The 18318-nt window shown below is 27.6% G+C and overlaps 1 protein-coding gene across 1 annotated transcript in view; it reads left to right on the top strand.

The window, feature by feature from the left end:
- The first annotated feature begins 1517 nt into the window (after positions 1-1517).
- The window catches only part of LOC112594427 (alpha-1,3-mannosyl-glycoprotein 4-beta-N-acetylglucosaminyltransferase B), a 31959-nt gene continuing 15158 nt past the window's right edge, over positions 1518-18318 (top strand). The window contains exons 1-2 of the mRNA XM_025339201.1: positions 1518-2122; positions 2365-2469. Coding sequence (XP_025194986.1) covers positions 2373-2469 — 97 coding nt within the window. The 5' untranslated portion in view covers positions 1518-2122; positions 2365-2372. The remainder of the gene's footprint in view (positions 2123-2364; positions 2470-18318) is intronic.

The following is an 18318-nucleotide window of genomic DNA, read 5'->3' as shown; positions in this document are numbered from 1 at the left end:
ATAATTCCTTTTCACGTCGCCATTTTGTACCCACTTGACATTTGCATATAGGAGAAACAAAACAACAGAAAAATAATCGGACCCGTAACAATACTCACACGTATATAAAAACGTGAATAATACCCAGTCGGTAGGACGGACGGGTGGGTTGTTATAAATCCTTTGCGTGATGGCCGTTTAAGCCGTTTCATGTGTATACGCCGTCGTCACGGGTACGCACGAACACAACGTGTATTTCTGCAATGCTATACAGGGCGCTTTTCGCGAGAGCCAGTCATTCGATCGGTCTATTTTGGACGTACGAGTACTATACCAAGCATCTACATATGGCTAAAGATATTAGACATACTCGTCTATGGCCATATCACGTGTTTTATACATGTGCATTTATATAAATATTTAAACACATACATGCATATTAATAAATATATTTACTGGATGTTTCACTGTGTGTTTTCACTACTCATAAATCATAACTATTAAGTAGTTTTGAAATATGATTTTGGAAATCAATATTTTTTTACTAAAAAGATCAACAGAGAAGTAATGTAAAATAGAACCCTACTTCGTAGTGTAATTAAAATGTATATATATATATATTTTTGTTACCTTAACTTGAAATAAAAATATTATTATTTTGTATTTGCTTTTCATAATATATAGTATCTGTACAAAGATAGGAGACGACTATGGTCAACTCTTAAGGTTTGATTAATTCAAGAATTTTTAAAGTCGAACCATAATGATTTTCTCGAAAAGACGCGTTCAAACAGTTACGGATGCGCCTTTTAAGCAGATATGTTATTAGGCAGGATGGCGCGCAGGAATGTCGGAAACCGGGATACGTGATGACGGCGGTCGAGTGTGAATACGAGGACAAACGCGAGGTTAGACACTCGGTATATACAACACATATATACGGTAAGCTTGTGAAGTTTATGTGTGCTTGTGCGTAGATGTGCGTATGCGAGTCCGACGACGCGGGGGTGGTGGAACGCTGACAACGATGTAAGCGGTAGTAAGTACGTATAATGATAGATACTTTTTTCAAACTTTTAGTTTTTTGAGACAGTTTTTTTTTTTTTTTTGAGACGTTTTTACGAAATTCTATTTTACAATATCGCGATAAAAAATGATAATTACAAATCGGATATCGCGAATCAATCTCGTCACCACGCGATTCAAACCGCCGCTGTCGTTTCCGAAATATAATATTGTTCGCGTAAAATCTACGCAGCCGGTCTTGCAGTCGAGCGGGTGATATAATGATTACGATACATATCCCGTGCTCGTGAAGTTTTACCAGCTGACGTCGCGTCATGTACATACACTCCACTGGGCTGTACGTTGTTTAGCATCGCGCACACACTTTAATAATATCATAAACACCGCAAGTTCGGGGACAGAAGTCGTGTACAGCGCGGCGGCGGCGGCGGAATCGGAGTCGGCGTCGGCGGCGACGGCGGCAGCGGGTGCACGCCAAGAGGTTACACTATACACCTCAGTAGTCAGTTTCGGTCGGCTTTGCATCGCCAACGGTCGTCGGTTGCACGCGGACTTTGGTCTCGAAACGCGCTCGTCAAGAGTCGTACGTTATGATACGTACTACCGGGGTACGTGCGGCGTGATACACCCGTATACAGGTCGGGGGGGCTGATATTTTGGAGACCGGGAACACGCACGCACGCACGCGAACTTTTGCCACCTTTGACGTCAACGAGGGGACCGAAGCGGTAAACAATCAACACCAAATGACGGGACGATATCAATGATAAAAAATTACCTCCGGTTGTATCCGACTTGTACTTGTGCACTAATAGTTGCATATCGTACGTATAACGTCAGCGATTACGACGATTTGACGATCGACGAAAGGTTGTTTGTGTGCGTGCGTGTGCAAGCGATTTACGATCCATACCGTACATAATATATATATATATATATTCTACACACTGTTACTGTGGTACATTTACAATCGTATACGATATTATGATCGCTGTTCGATAAACCGTCCAATCCGATCGGTTAAACGAGGACAGGTATCTACATACATCGGTACCGGTGCGAAGACCGCGCGACACGTGCATTTCACCCTCGGCACGTGCTGCTATTATTACTATCGGTAGGTGAAAATATATTAATATACGATCGATAAGTATATTATACGTATCCGGTATTTCTAATATGTTTAATTAAAGCTAATATTATATTGTTTATAATGTGCACAAAACATTCAGTTCGCGTATTCGATAGTATGATCGCAAACGTAACTATAAACGATACGTTGTACTAAAAATATGTAAAATATTGTGTGTGTGATATAATATTGTAATTACCCTTCGCATACGTATGCGTATGTTACAGGTGTTCCGATGGGGTGGACGTTACAACAGCCCAGGTCCCGTCATTTGTTATTGTTGTTCATAACGTTCGCGTCATGCATCACGGTCGTGTTCATCTCCAAGTCGGGTGAATAGTTATTATTTGATCATGATTTTATGATAGTTACCTATATTGGCGATTTTGTAATATTATACCAAACTTAACTTTAACTTGCGCGTCGTATCATTAAAATACTATATTACACAGAAATTGTCACTTGTGATGTCGCCATATCGTTGATCACGATAGCTTGCAGGTTGATTATATCATATCGCAGAGCATTTGCTATATACTATGTCTGATCAACCTAAAGATTCGCTCTAAACGTACAAGACTGCGAACAAAATTCATCCTGTTCATATAGACAAGTACTACCGATTATACGATACAACTGTACCTATATTATTTTAATAATTACCGCGTATTGATACACCAACCATGGTATTTGCTAGTGATATTATCTCCCACAAATATGAGATCACAATATGAATTTAAATGGAAAAATTATACAAAACTAAAATCAGTAGATGTGGCTTATTCAAATAAGAAATTCTCCAAATGCCATTTTAGTTGGAAAAGAAGTCCTAAAAGGGTTAAGATAAAACAAATAGTGAGAATTGTAATGAATGCTTTACTCAAAATATTTAATAAAACATTTTTTTTTTCAGTAACTAAGATTTAATATAACCAGTTGAAATTATTCATGTTTACAGTACTCAGAAATAAGGGATTATCGGTGCTTATAGCCGATTAAAAATATTTCAACCATTTACATTTTAGTTGACTATCAAGAATTTCATTAAAAAAATGTAATATAAAATTTGAACGTTTTTTTTTACTGCAATTTTCAGTTTATAGATAAAAACTATGCCTGTGTAATAGCTACAATATTATAAAATAATTCGTCGCATCTAAATATTTTACTGTCTCCTAAAAATTGAATTGCTCTCCTTAGTTCGATTACAACGTTTGTCCAGCTCCTTCACTTCCTATCAACGAATATCGGTGTTTAGTGTTGAATTTTAATTTCAATTTTTTTTTTTTTTTTTGTAATACATTGACCGCTATACTGGTGTGTTGCTATATTTTGTTATTGTTGTTTTATCGTAAATGTGTACAAGCAATTGGTGGTTCGAAAAAGAATGATTATGTCATTAAGATGATATTTTCTGCAAACTTGCACGTCCCACTCGGCAAATAACATTATTTATGATGATTTATTTATAGTAAACGCACTTATCGCGTTAGAAAACGAATTTGCGTTTTGGTAATTTGGGATTCGTACACAATATACATAATTGATAATACATTTATATGTAATGATATTTTTTTTTTTGCTATTGCGAAACTAGGAAAGTGTGTGTAATTATTTCACTCGCGGTTCATGGCTCCTATTACACACGGTTTCTATATCGTACGAAATCGTCTATAGTTAATAAAGCACCGACTCCTTTAGTTTATGCTGTATGTGATCGAGGTATGTACTACATGCGCATACCGTTTATTATGTATAAGTAAGATATGTGGCGCACGTGTGTAGTCTATTAAATATTGATGAATTAAATAAGCGTTTGAATACCTTAGCATGGCAAATCTCGTACAGTCTGCAGCGTGTATCTACAGAGGACTTCAAAACTTCAATATTTTATCATAACATTTATAACAAATATCTATTATAATTATTTAAATAAGTTCATACCTATTCGCATTTTATTTTCGTCACTAGCGACATCAATATTTTCTAACGATATTTTAATGATACGCTGACATGGATATTTAATCGTATGTATGTATGCAAATGTTTCCAAACAAGTTCAATTTTTCTGTATGTATTTTTTACATTTTATATTCTATTATTATACAATATGGTATTATTATATTTCGACTCTGACAAATAATCTATTTATTTATTTATGTTTTTACAGACCGATTTTATTAGAACGGTTCAAGTACTATATCTCATCGCATAGGTTTCTTATCGTTTTTAACTATATTATATTATGCCTTGCCTGCGATAGCGTATTGGTACACAAATAACAGTCAGGTAAATCCGTAAACGAACGTAGAATACATAATAAATTACTAAATAGAAAAACAGTGGTTGTAAGGATAAATATAAATCAATATTTAAAAGAAATTGATATTCCCAATCTGTTAGATACGAGTTGATGGAAACGTACATTTTTTTTTTCATATAAATAAAATATAATGGTATAAAATGTTTGATAATAAAATAAAATATGGCTTGACATTGATGGGGTCGACGTTGACTACATATTACAGAAGTATATATTTTTTTTTAGATAGACGCTCGTAAATATTATTATCAGGATACGTTTTTATCATTATTTTAAATGTAAAATATAACATAGATGGTATAGTCGTATACTGGGTTACTCGCCGCATTCCGCATTAAACTGGCGACACTAATTGACAAATAGATAAATGTTAATACCAATAGGTTGAAGAGCAAATCCATGGGTCATTTATTTCATCAAAATAAATCCTCGGCATCTCTAAAAATTTGATCATTTCAAAAGTCACAGTGAGGGATTTCTGAGACAGTTCCGAGAATGACACATAATCACAGTATCACCATCGTCTTAATTTGTATGTATACTTCGATCCATCCCATCTAACTTCTAATAGTGTTAGTGTGTGCGTGTCTGTGTATGCAGTGTGTGTACACGCGCGCGCTTCATACGTCCGAGAAACAGATAAACGTGACCGCGTCCATAATATGTATAGTGTACATACAATACGGAGACCTGAGTACAAAATAATCGATACAAAGGGAATAATGTGTACATTTATTGCCTGGCGTTAAATTAAAAACAAATCGCATTTTGTTGGTTTAGTTCAAAGCATATGCCATTATAAAATGTATAGGTATGCAGTCAGTGACGGCGCTAGGGAGGGGGGTATTTCGTGTAAATGCCCGTGGACCCGTAATCAGGGGGGGCCGTGTTTAATTATTTATTTTTCATAATTTTATGGTACACAGAAAAAAAATTTATGCTACGTAACTTAAGAACAATTTTTCGTAAATAAGTAATGTAGCCAATGTGCATAGTTTATAACCATACAGGAAAAATAAAATTAATATTTATACTTGAAATACCAATTATAGGCTATTAAATATAAATTATAATACATTATAAAATATACTAATATAAATACATCACACTTTGATTAAGAATAACAACCGATAAAGTACGAATACCCTTTAATTATATTTATTTTATTATAATTTAATTTACACACTACACACATTGACACATAAATATATAAATATATTTTTTTTTAAATAACTAACTATTTCGTTTTTATTTTATAACTTTAAAAAGTTAAATAAATATAATTTTTTTTTTTTGTTATATATGATTTAGTTTGATATAAGCTTCATCATTTTTTAAAACCAATTGTATTCAATAACTAATTATTTTAAAATATACTTAACTGTGAATTTAATATATATGTATATTTTATAAAAAGATACATTTTATAAACTAATAAGTAGTAGAATCAATAAAGTTATGAACAAAAATATATTAATTGTCATAAAAATGTTTTAATTTTGATAATATATTTATAACTGATAAATTGTATCTGTTTAAATAAACTATCAATTAGAAATAATAAAATAAATCTCTATTTTTAACTGGTAATTGGTGCCTAAAATGTGTCTAAAAACTATCAGCTATTATATAAAACAAAATATCAAGTGTAAGTATTTACTGTCTACTTCCATAATCATCAAAGGCCTCGCCAAAAATATTGTTCAAAGCCCCAAAATACATAGTGCCGTTACTGCATGCAGGTAAGTACCTACATATATGTTTTATCCATTTAAATTCCAGTTTATCCAGGTATTTTTATTTCGTTAGATAAAATATTAAAATATTTTTAGTTTAACTGCAGTATCACGGATTTTTTCGATCCGGTAAGCCCTATAAATCAATTGTTTTATTTTATACCTAAAACGCGATTTATTAAACGTACTTCGTAATCCAGCGGCTACTGTTGCCGAGGGTAATATTAAAAAAAAATTAAATAGAATTTCATCATGCTAATCCTTTTTATTTATTATAATATATTATATGCTATATGCAAGGAGATTTATCAAACATGCCTATAGTTATAGCTCCTTTAAAAATAAAAATAAAAATATAACGCAGTTATTCACTATCTGATTTTTGTATTTTTAAATATATTTATCATGAAAAATCATATTTCAAATTATCGAGATTTTTTTGTTTTACTTAAAGGATGGATTTCTTGTAAAAATACAAATTTCTGTTTTTAAAGTTGAGAATCCTCTTTTTTCGTTGTAAAATTTTTATTGGAAAATTTTTCAGAATATAAAAATAAAAATTAGAACAAGTAGTTGTTAAGTTATTTAATTCTATGTAGGTATTAAGGATAATATATTGCATGAACTTTAAAATATTAGTAACTAATATTAATATAAATTATAAAAAATGCAAATTGTTATTAAATAAAAAAAAAATGGGGGTAAATACTTGACAAGTCACTCCATATACTCAATACGAATATAATTAGAATGATTTTATTCAAATATTATATTATTAGAATGTATTATAATTTATATTATACTAGTCGTAAAAAGAAAACAACTATACAAGGAGTATTTGATTGAAAACAAAATTTTATTAAAACTTAAAACACTTTAATTTCCAAAGTAAATAATTTTATTCTAAGCCAACCTGACTTACGAAAATATTGTTTTTTATTGAGGATTGTACTAAAGAATAATAAACTAAGTTGAATAATAAATGACTTGGCTTAGATTGTCAGGTATTTCATATATTATTCTGAATTATCTATTATTCGGGTTAGTTTGTTATAACCGCGAAAATTATTTCACAACTAACTATCCAATTTCCTGAGAATTCACGAGAACTCGAGGATTTAACTCGAAAACAAATTAGGTAGTCGAAACCATATTTCATGTAAATATTATCAGAATAACTTATTCTATGAGATTGGAAGAAATATGATTTACAATAAGTGCTAATGACGTATTATTTAAAATTATATAAATAATATAATAATAAATTGTTAATTAAATATAATTTAACTGTACCATACATTTTTGATTTCAATAATTATTTACATTTTAGTTAATGTTATTTCTTGGTAAGTACATAAACGGTTAGCATGCAACCTTTAAAATTATTTTACAGTGAACATATATGGTAAATTTATGTTATTCATATGGTTATTTTTTATATATTATATTGTATATGATTATTCATTGTAATTTTTAAGTTTTTAATTTTTTTTGCTTAAAACATGCGTGTAGAAAACACTGTTTAAAGTTTTCGGTTAAAACTTTAATCAATATTTTAAAAAAACTCGTAATCATAGCAATATATTTTATTTTGAGTTGTAGCAGTATTGCTGTGGATTTACTAGTGTATTAAATAATATTGTATACTATAATATACAATAAATCAAATTTATTCTTCATAAACGAATGGTTATTATGACAATATTTTAACTTTTTGTAGTCATTATTATAGGTGTTACATGAAATTCAAAAAAAATCTGCAGGACATAATATTTATAGGAATATATATAAAAAAAAAACGTAAAAAATACTTTTATTATATTTTTTAAAAGTAGCACTGTTCCTTGTTTTTTTTCACGATAGATTTAATCGCGATTGGGCTACCGCCATTATTTACAGTGATTATACTATATATAATATTATATATTATAGTGCGTTAATTGATTAAACCTCTTTTAAATTTTTGATTTGACAATAATTATTGAAAATTATAGTTTTATCAACCTTCAAAGTCGATGTTTTAACTGGTTTTTGTTGATCTAAATGTAATAAAATTATTATTATTCCTGTTAGATATTTTTTAGTCAGAAGCATTTTGTATTTATTATATAATTGTATCATTCAGATTTTTGTAGTTAAATATAAATTACTTTATATTTTTTGTTGAAATAAATAAGAAATGGTTGTAAAAGTGGTTTATTAAAATATTGAAATTATATAATCACTTACATGTCTATTGACATCTATTAAATTTATTTACTGACTCGTATTTCAATAACTAATTAAATTAAGTTTATATTTGTAGAAAAAAAATAATCATTTTAATAATGTTCAAGTATTTTGCTTATTTTAGTTCCGTATTAAATTAAAGTAAATTTCATAAAAAGGAAAGAAATCCTATTTTTAATTATTTAAATAAATTTTTATACACTCTGGTTATTCTTTTATGAAATAATTATTTTAGAACTGTTTAAACAAAGATTCAACTAATTTTATGATCACGCATGTTTTTATAGCTATTTTGTTGTTTCTGAAAATCTTTGCACATTTTTTATTCAAGCAGATAGAATCTTTCAAAGATTACATTTGATTTTAAGTAAGTTCTATTAAAATAAAAAATTGTAACATATCCTTAGAAGTTTTCAATAATAGGGATAAAAATAATTATATTCATGGTTTTAAATATTTAATATTTATGGGTTTATACGGCGAATTTAAGAGTATGTTAAAAAAATTAAACGAATAATATTATGTACTGAATATGATGTTATATTGTTTCAAAAAACCGATAGAATTTTTACTTGTAAAAATAATATAAAGCATTTTATAGATTTTTGAATCACATAAATATTTTTTTATTTTTCTATATATTATTTTGTTTAAATACAAGTATGAAATCTGTAATTACGTGTGTAAATACTGTTCTAAATTGAATTAAAATACGTATTCTCTTTGCTATATACTCAAAACTGTAGTCTTTACAACGTGCAATGAAAAATATCTGATTTTAATTAATTTTTAAAACCCAGTGAATATATTTGTTACACATTTGTACAGAATTAAATTTTCAACACTTAAATTCATGGTCACATAAATAAAACGTGTGCCCAATTGGTTGGGCACATTTTGGACTGTGTTCAAAATAAATTAATTTCAGTTGAATGAGATTCAATATATCTTTGGTCGACTAAACGGATTGGTTTTCAGATGGTTTTCATCCAATCTGAATTTAATTGAGTTGCTCAATGGATAAGAAAACTAGTTTTCCGTTCTAAAGATGTGCCTACACGTCTTCCTGGCAAGTTTAATAAATTTGTTGGAGAACAAAATATAAAAGCGTAATTACGTAATCAATTAAAGATTTTTAAAATTTAATCAAAATATTCTGATCAACATTAAATACAAAATTGCTTAAATGAAAAATAAGTGTAATTTTGTCATTTTTTTTTTTTGTACGGTTTTTATTTTTAACAGTAATTAATACAATTATAATGTTAAATTCAACTAAAATATATTGTTAATATAATATGTAAAATAATATATGCTTTTTATGTTTTTAAAATAAATACGTTGTGATTTTTCTATTAATTTTTAATTCATTTTACGTCAATTTAGATTTAAATTATCCTTGAATAGATAATAAAATGTATACATTAACATTTTTTTTTAAAAATTAATATTACTAATTACTTTACTGTATACGATTCTCTCATTTTTAAAACATATACACTATCATACATTATATCAAATGTAATTTTTTTTAAATGTTTATATTTAGAAAAACCATAAATCAACTGCCTGACAGCAATGATGAGTATAAATTTGTATACATTTATTTTTTTCTATTTTTATTACTATCTTGTTATTAATTGATATTTAATTGAAAAATCCTTATCATTATATGTATGTGAACAAATATTCTCGGCTGCTCATTGGTGAGTTGCACACATTTGGGTCGTTATAATCATTTATAAGAATATGATAATCTCTAATATTGTTTTAAATTTATACTCATAGTGTCGTAGATCAGATAATAATATTCCTGTAATATTCTTTAATACAAGTGAATATTGTGATTATACTGTATTATATTGTATTATAAGTATTTATATGTGTTTTATGGATACTATAAATAATACTATATGAATAAGTTGTCCCGACCTTCAATTGAAATAGTTTGGTTTTAATTGACTGGTGGTTGTGACAATAAGAGTCTATTTCTTTTTTCGGTCAAGTTTTACATGTCATAATGAAGGTATTCATTTTTATCTTATTCAAAAATAAAATTCAATACATTATTGTAGTTCCACGAAATTTGATACCGGATACGTTTTTATTTGATTCATCTATTATACTTTTATGATTCGCGACATTAAAGAAAATATTGAAATTTAAAATACAATCTAATTAAAAATCGAAAAACAAAAAAACATATAAAAGCAATTAAACTTTAAAAAATATATATGTAATATTAATAGTAATACAACATATACTTTTTTACAAATTCGAGTAAAAATCTACTTTTACTAAAGATTTACTTAGCATAATATTTACTAATATAGTTCTAAGTAAAATTCTTGATAATAAATCTTACGATTTTTCTGAAAAGTTAAACGGAAAAGGAAATTTCACTGTAGCTTATATCAAAGCAATGATAAATTTATAAGACATAATGTATTATGTATACCATTGAAAATATCAAGAAAAAATCAGAAATTTCCAATAAAAACATATTATCCAGAGACAAAACACATTTATAGGGTTTTGATGCGGATGTTTTATAAAACATTTTTAAAGTTTGTCGATTATCCAGGCAAACTTTTTTCAGTAAATTTAGAAGAATTAGAGAAAAAGAACTGATTAACAAGAAGCAAACAGTTTGATAATTTCACACAATTAAACACGATCAAGTGATCACTGCTTTCCGTATGCGATAACTGACAACGTAAACTAAAGAATAAAGGCCCTATATTCTCAAATGGTCCATATAGTATTTCATATCACATGTATTGCAAATAATTTTTAGCGCTATAAGTCGGAAACTCGGATAATAACTATTGCAATAATACAAAATTATAATATGGTATATGATGTCTAAAATTTCATAATTTAAAATTGTATACAATTTGGTCAACATTAATATTTCTTTATATTTAACTAAATTATTTTGTTTGTACACAATTCAACCATCGTATTATCTAGTATTCAACTTAGTAACCACATGATAATTTTCTCATTAGTATAAAACCATTAAAGTTTATTTTAATCAGTCTTCATCATACTTATTCGGTGTATTAAATTATTTCGAGATACTATTTATGACATGATGTCATGATGTACATTAAACATGACACATATAAATGGAAATATCATGTTGGTATTCCAATATGGCATACTAAAAAGAATAAAATTATAAAATTAAATAAGTACTTAAATAACTTATTAAAATAGTAACAATAATTAAATGTTAAAAAATATTAACATTTAGGGTTTGTTTTCGATTTTTGCCACAATAATAATCGTAATTTGTAGACTGTATCATAATAGTAAATTGTGAAATCATCTACATTTGACAGTTAAATATAAATAACTTAGTATTAAGTTTTGTACGTTTAATCTTTGGAATGTGATGTATAGAATACTAGATTATTTCCCTACGTTGAATAAGTTGCTTTATTCGTTACTCGGTGGATAATGATTAAAGTAATGAATTTACTTTACCGGTTGCTCAGTAAAAATTATAACGAAATCATTTTACTTTTCAATAATATTTAAGCTACTTCTGCATAACGAGAAAAATATAATTCACGGGTATTTCTTTTATTCTTAAAAATCGAAATTTGACAAAAAGTTGAATAGAAAATTGTGTATGTTTGTATGATTTTAAAATGATATTCAAAAGCATTCTAAAAAAAATGATTGAAAGTTACCTATAGTTTTGTAGAATCTTATGGAACAATAAACATTGAAATCTAAAAATAAATGTTTCTCATTTATTATTTTATTAAAGTGCCTGCATTATTGAAAATTCAGAACGCTGCATTGTAATTATTTCAATTTATTGTTTATCAATAGGGCTCAAATTTTTTAGTAAGATAAATCATTAAAATAGTATTTTATATAACAAAAAAAAAGCAATAAAAAAAACATTTATTAAATTTAATTCTAAAAATCAAATTTAAATTACACATAAAATTAAGTATTAAAAAAGGGATTTACGACCATATATTTGATCAAGTTACTTTCATTAAAACTCATCCTATTGAGTGCTAATAACGATTATAAAGAAATTATTTAAAATAATATACCTCATTGATTAATATTTACCGGTAAACTAAAGTATTAGAATGTGCTATAAAAATAAGCAGATATAATTCAGATAATTTTAAAACTATAAAGTTTTGGCACATTAACGATAGTTATTTCTAGTCTATAACTTATGAATAAGTTAAATTTTCAAGAAAAATAAGTAAAAATTAAGAAAAAAGAAGCAAATAGGAGGAAAAGCAATAAAAAGCAGTTTTTTTGAAAAAAAAGTTTACTTTATATTGAAATCAGAACTATTCAAAATGTATTTATATATAATAATTATCTTTCTATTACACTCCCCTAAATAGAAGCATTTGCTACAAAATCCAAGCCCTATTTATCTGTATTCTTAAAATAATATTTTATTCTAATGTAATTTATAAAATACGTAGATTATTTATTTTTTTAATTGAATAGTTTATCTATACAGGTCTAAATTTTTAAGAGTGTTAAAATTAGTTAACGAAAATATCGATTACGAGAAAACATAATTTATTTTTAGTCAAATTGTATAATTATCATTTACATGAGTATATGTTAATAAGTACTTAATACATATAAGAAATTAGTAACATTAGTTTATGTGACCAATGTATAGGAAGCTTTCTGTATATTTCGAAAAAAGTAAATAATAATAAAAAAAAAAAATAGATAATAGTCATTAATTATTTTTGTCAATTAAAACTGATTTTTGACTAGGTAAAATTAAACATTTACTCAATCCATCTTAACGTAATTATATTATGCTCAATACACATTATACGTTAATACGTTATAGACAATTTATAGACAATTTTAGAATTAATTTTTCGTTAGATTGTTTTGATTTAGTTTATTGAAATCTCAATACTACAAACAAGTTTAAACTATAATCAATTATATTATAGGAATTGAATATTCAAAGTTATTTCCACAAAATTTTCATTACATGGAAACAATTATAACAAAACTACGTAACGCATTACTTCCATTACGATACTGTGCCCAACACACTAATATTTTTGAATATATATATACATTATCAATTTACTATATTTATATTCGCATAATCAAGAATGTCGTATACCCATTTCAACATTGCAGCCTGGGCCGTAAATAAAAAACTAAATACCATCCGAATCGTTGTGCAAGCCAATCACTCTAGTTGACGTGACAGAGACTAAGGTGTACGGTGTAAGTTTAATGGACGAACGTTCCTTCGTTCTCTACCGGAACGAAGGTAACGATGTGACGGGGATGAAGAGAAAAAATACCTCTGAGCTTCTGAGACGTTAAACGGAAACTCATATCCCGTTTTTCATGAATCGCTACAGCCAGTTTACTGAGCTTGATAATATACGCTATTAAGCACGGACGATAAGAAAATGGATATCGTTCAGAAATACGCTCGACGAGTCATCACGTGAGGTCAAGGTCTGGGAAAACAGCTAAAGTAGTTATTATCTTGTGTAAGCTTGCACACACCTTCGTCACAATATTGTGGTCTGCGCCGGTAAACAGCCCTATAACGTTTGACATTTGTGGTGATGGCAGTCCGCCCACGTCACATCACGAAACGTGTTTGACCGATAATTTCGCGCATTAGCCATTGATTTTTCAAAATACAATACATAATAAGTAATTTTATGCGCACAGTGAAATAGGTACCTAACATTCAACGAGCGTTTGGCAGTCGGTCGTCGCGACCTCACATGTGTTCATAGACGTTAGGTTGAATACGTAGGTAATGGTCACGCGATAATGATATTAAGCTAATCGTGATAAATAACGCTTGCTCTAGTGTAACTGTGTAAACGTGCAAAAATGAATATTGCCGATAAATCGTCTGATTTTATTTATTTGGCGTCCAACGTTTTACATCCTAGGGTCGATCAAACGAGATGTCATCCCTGTAGATATAGATACCATGTATATATAGCCATATAGGTATACATATTTTAATCAAGAAAAATTTTTAAATCGAAGAATCACAATATCATATTTTGTTAATTGTTAGTTCCCCCCCCCCCCCCCCCCCAATAATTAAAACACAGTATGCACTTAATTTTATTAAAGTTTTTACTTTTGACCTCCGGAGTATCAACTTTATCACAACTCGCTGCCTGAAATCATAGTCAATGTTAAATATTCAAGCGTTTTATCTGCTTGAAAAACTGTCGTCATTAATCATCGTTGAACCAATAGAATAATGCTGTTATACAATATTAATTCGATTTTATTTAATAGGTAGGTAGTTAATTTTGCTCGGTATTACTAAAAAATAAATAGAATAAAAGCTAATGATTAAATCACATTTAATGTCTTTAGTCAATTTTAATATTCAATCTAAATGTGAAATAAGTTTTACAATAATATGATTTTCACTAATACGAACATAGTAGATACCCAATTACTTGGGGTAGGGGCGTAGGGCAGATCAAAAGTTTCGAATATTATTACTCATATTTTTCTGTATATATATTATACCTTTTATAGGTCAGAATTATCATTAGAACATAACTACAGTTTGCAGGTCTACTGAGGTCTGGTCGATATTTCGACAGTTTTTCAAATATTTACAATAAAAAACATATAAACACTTTGCACCAGTATATCTAACATACATTTGGTATACATTTTTAAACATAACGAAGTTCACGACAGATATAGCAAATAATTCAGTAAAGTAATTAGGTCCAGTTTAATGTATTATATAAATTAATAATACAGTTCCAATATCATTTCGCGTCGTCCATATCAACTAGTTTTAGTCCTCGTCGATACGAAATGAGACGCGTCAAAAGTAAAATACACCCGGATTAGCGATCACATTTAGATGTTTAATAGAGATACAATTCGTAACCATCTACTGTCTAGCCAATAAACTCAATGTAAATCTTTATCAAACAAATTACCAACGACACGTTCACCGCTCTAATATAATACGTACTATGTCCCATAAAGTGAGGTAAACGTATGCTACAGACTATAGAAAAGGGATAAGGACATAGCATAATATATTTGAAACATACAACGTTATTGGTCTCCAAAGACTTTTGCGGGATATAACAAATCGATAATCGACCAAACTGCATCAATGTTGAAAAAAATCAAGTCACGTGTGAATTATCTACAATCCTTGATATTATAATAAGAATAAACTCGGAAGACAAACGTATCGGGAAACACGATTAGCGAGAATTGATTTGTATCAAAATTAATGCTGTATTTAAGTAATATTAAATTGGATCATAAAATAAATATCAGGTGGCATATGACAGGTACTTTTACTAACGGGGTGTAGTCAATTTGCATCAAAATTAATCCTAAATATTAACAACATGTGTAATTTGCACCAAAATTTTTAAACTGTGTTTGTAGTTTGCACCAAAATAAAGATAATATGTAATTTGCACCATCTCAGGTAGTAATAAATAGGAAATGTGATTAGCATCAAAATCAAAATCGATTAATATAAGGTAGATATTTGAGTGTAATATATAATAATGAAAAAAAAAAATAAAAATATAAAAACAATAAAACAAACTGATGTTCCATTGATTACCAGATTAGTTAGATTACAATTATTTATGTTTTGATACTTACAAATTTTTTGTATTTATATGCAACTAATTAAATGAATAAAGTTGTTATTATAAATTTATTATTATATTGATCCAAAGCAACTTGAATTTAACTTGATCGTTCGCTTGTTTGAGAAGTTATTCGAATAGGTATAAGTTAACTCGATAGTTTTCAATGTTTTCATACGTAATACGTATCTGTTTGAAAATCGGTGAAAACTTTAATAAAGTAAAAAATTTTCTTAAATATCAAAACATCTACGTACGATTATTCTTTTGATAGTACCTATTTTATAATAATCGATTTTGATTTTGGTGCTAATTACATTTCTTATTTCTATTATTATCTATGGTGGTGCAAATTATATGCCTTTATTTTAGTGCAAATTACAAACATTATTTTCGGCTACCTCCAGTGGTGCAAATTACGAACTTCCGAATAATGAACATATAATGTGTAGGTAGTAACCGCAAAAAATAATGAAAGTATAGCTGTTTTTATTGTCGAAAACAATTTTGACTTGAAATATAGTTGTTTCAACTCTAATAGGGATAGTTGAGCTAAAAATAAAATATGCCCACTTAAGACGCTATGACATCGTACACATTATTAAAAAATAAAGAAACAAATAACGTCTAAAAATTTAAAATATTTATTGACGAAATGTAATTGTTATTATTATATGTATTGAAATATTTAGGAATATATGTCTTCCGTCGTGAACTCAGATGAGAAAATCACCACTTTAATTATTAAATGTTTCTTTACCTCAATAATAATATTAATCAATTAAAAATTTTACCATTACTCGTTCCTTATCATAAACACTTCATAGTATTATTAAAAATATCTTGACGGTGCATTTTATATTATATACCAAACTTAGAGATCCGAGTAATACGTAAAGTTTTGTTTTTGTTTTGCTCTTGGCTTATAAAATTAAAGATTTGGTTGAAATTGATTATTTTTGTTACTGATTTGAAGCTAATTAATTTAACTTATAATAAACTGTATTTTTTATAAATAAATATATATATATATATATATATATATATATATCAACATATAAAAAAAACTACGCTGAACTTAATTATCCATAAATTATAATACAAAAAAAAAAAAAACGTTACCCTAATTATATTTAAGGCGCGTTTTAAAAATGAGATATGATTAAAATTGTCGACTTCCTTTGTTTTTAGACTTAACCAATGAGAGCTTTTTAATCATTTGTTCATTCTGTGTACAAAAAACAACGTACACTGTAATATGATTTGACTACCTTCATTTCCTCAAAATTGTATAACTATACTTCAGTAAGTAGGTAATTATGTTATTTTGTGTTTTTTTTCTCAAATTAATGAAAAAATTATAAATTATATTAATAAATATTAAAATTTATTTGTTTGATGTATTTTTTAAGATTTGTTTTTATTTTACGTTTTTATTGTTATTATTATTATTTTTTTTAAAGATTTATTTTTTTGTTCCTTTTATAATCCATTAAATATTAGTATTTTATATTATAATATTATAAAACTTATAGGAACATCTTCATCGATTGTGAATGATTATGGTATATTTGGTATATTTACTCGCAACTTTGTAAGTACATTTTTATTTTGCGAAGGCATTTAAATTATATGCTTTATATAATATTTTTATTTTCTCGCAATAAGATAATCAGTATGATTTTAGTTAGCTTTAAATACCAGTGTTATAATTTGATTCGATCATCGTTAGGTTAGAACATCATCATTAAAGCTTGAAAATTTTTTAATCTCGTTGTATGTTGTAATTTATTAGGTTTTATAAACCTATTGTAATGAATAAAAATTATAAAAATTTAAATTTGAGAATTTAACTAGATATTGCGTGAGTTGTATAAATTATAATTATACTTTATGTTTTTAAGTCAAATTATTGAAAAAATGACACATTTATTTAAAAATTATTTATAGTATGGTGAAATAAAATTGATCAGTATTTATAAGCAATAAGTGTATTAACAAAATAATGCAAATTGTATAAAATGTATACATTTTTATCAGACCTATTTTAATATAAGTAAACTACGAACATGATCTGACCTCATTAGCATAATCATAGATCTAAAATATTGAAATATTGGTAAGGTACTGTAGTCTTATAGCCTTAGAGGGATACTTATATATAGCTGGAAAATGAATACCTACAAATTAATTTCCCTAGGCGTATTCACTATTTTGTATTCTTTAATGATGCATTTATAT

The sequence above is a fragment of the Melanaphis sacchari genome, unplaced genomic scaffold (assembly GCF_002803265.2).
Source record: "Melanaphis sacchari strain LSU unplaced genomic scaffold, SCAv2.0 Contig22_pilon_pilon, whole genome shotgun sequence".
NCBI classification, from domain to species: domain Eukaryota; kingdom Metazoa; phylum Arthropoda; class Insecta; order Hemiptera; family Aphididae; genus Melanaphis; species Melanaphis sacchari.
The sequence above is the reverse complement of the archived record's forward strand: the minus strand, read 5'-3'. Positions and strand labels throughout refer to the sequence as shown.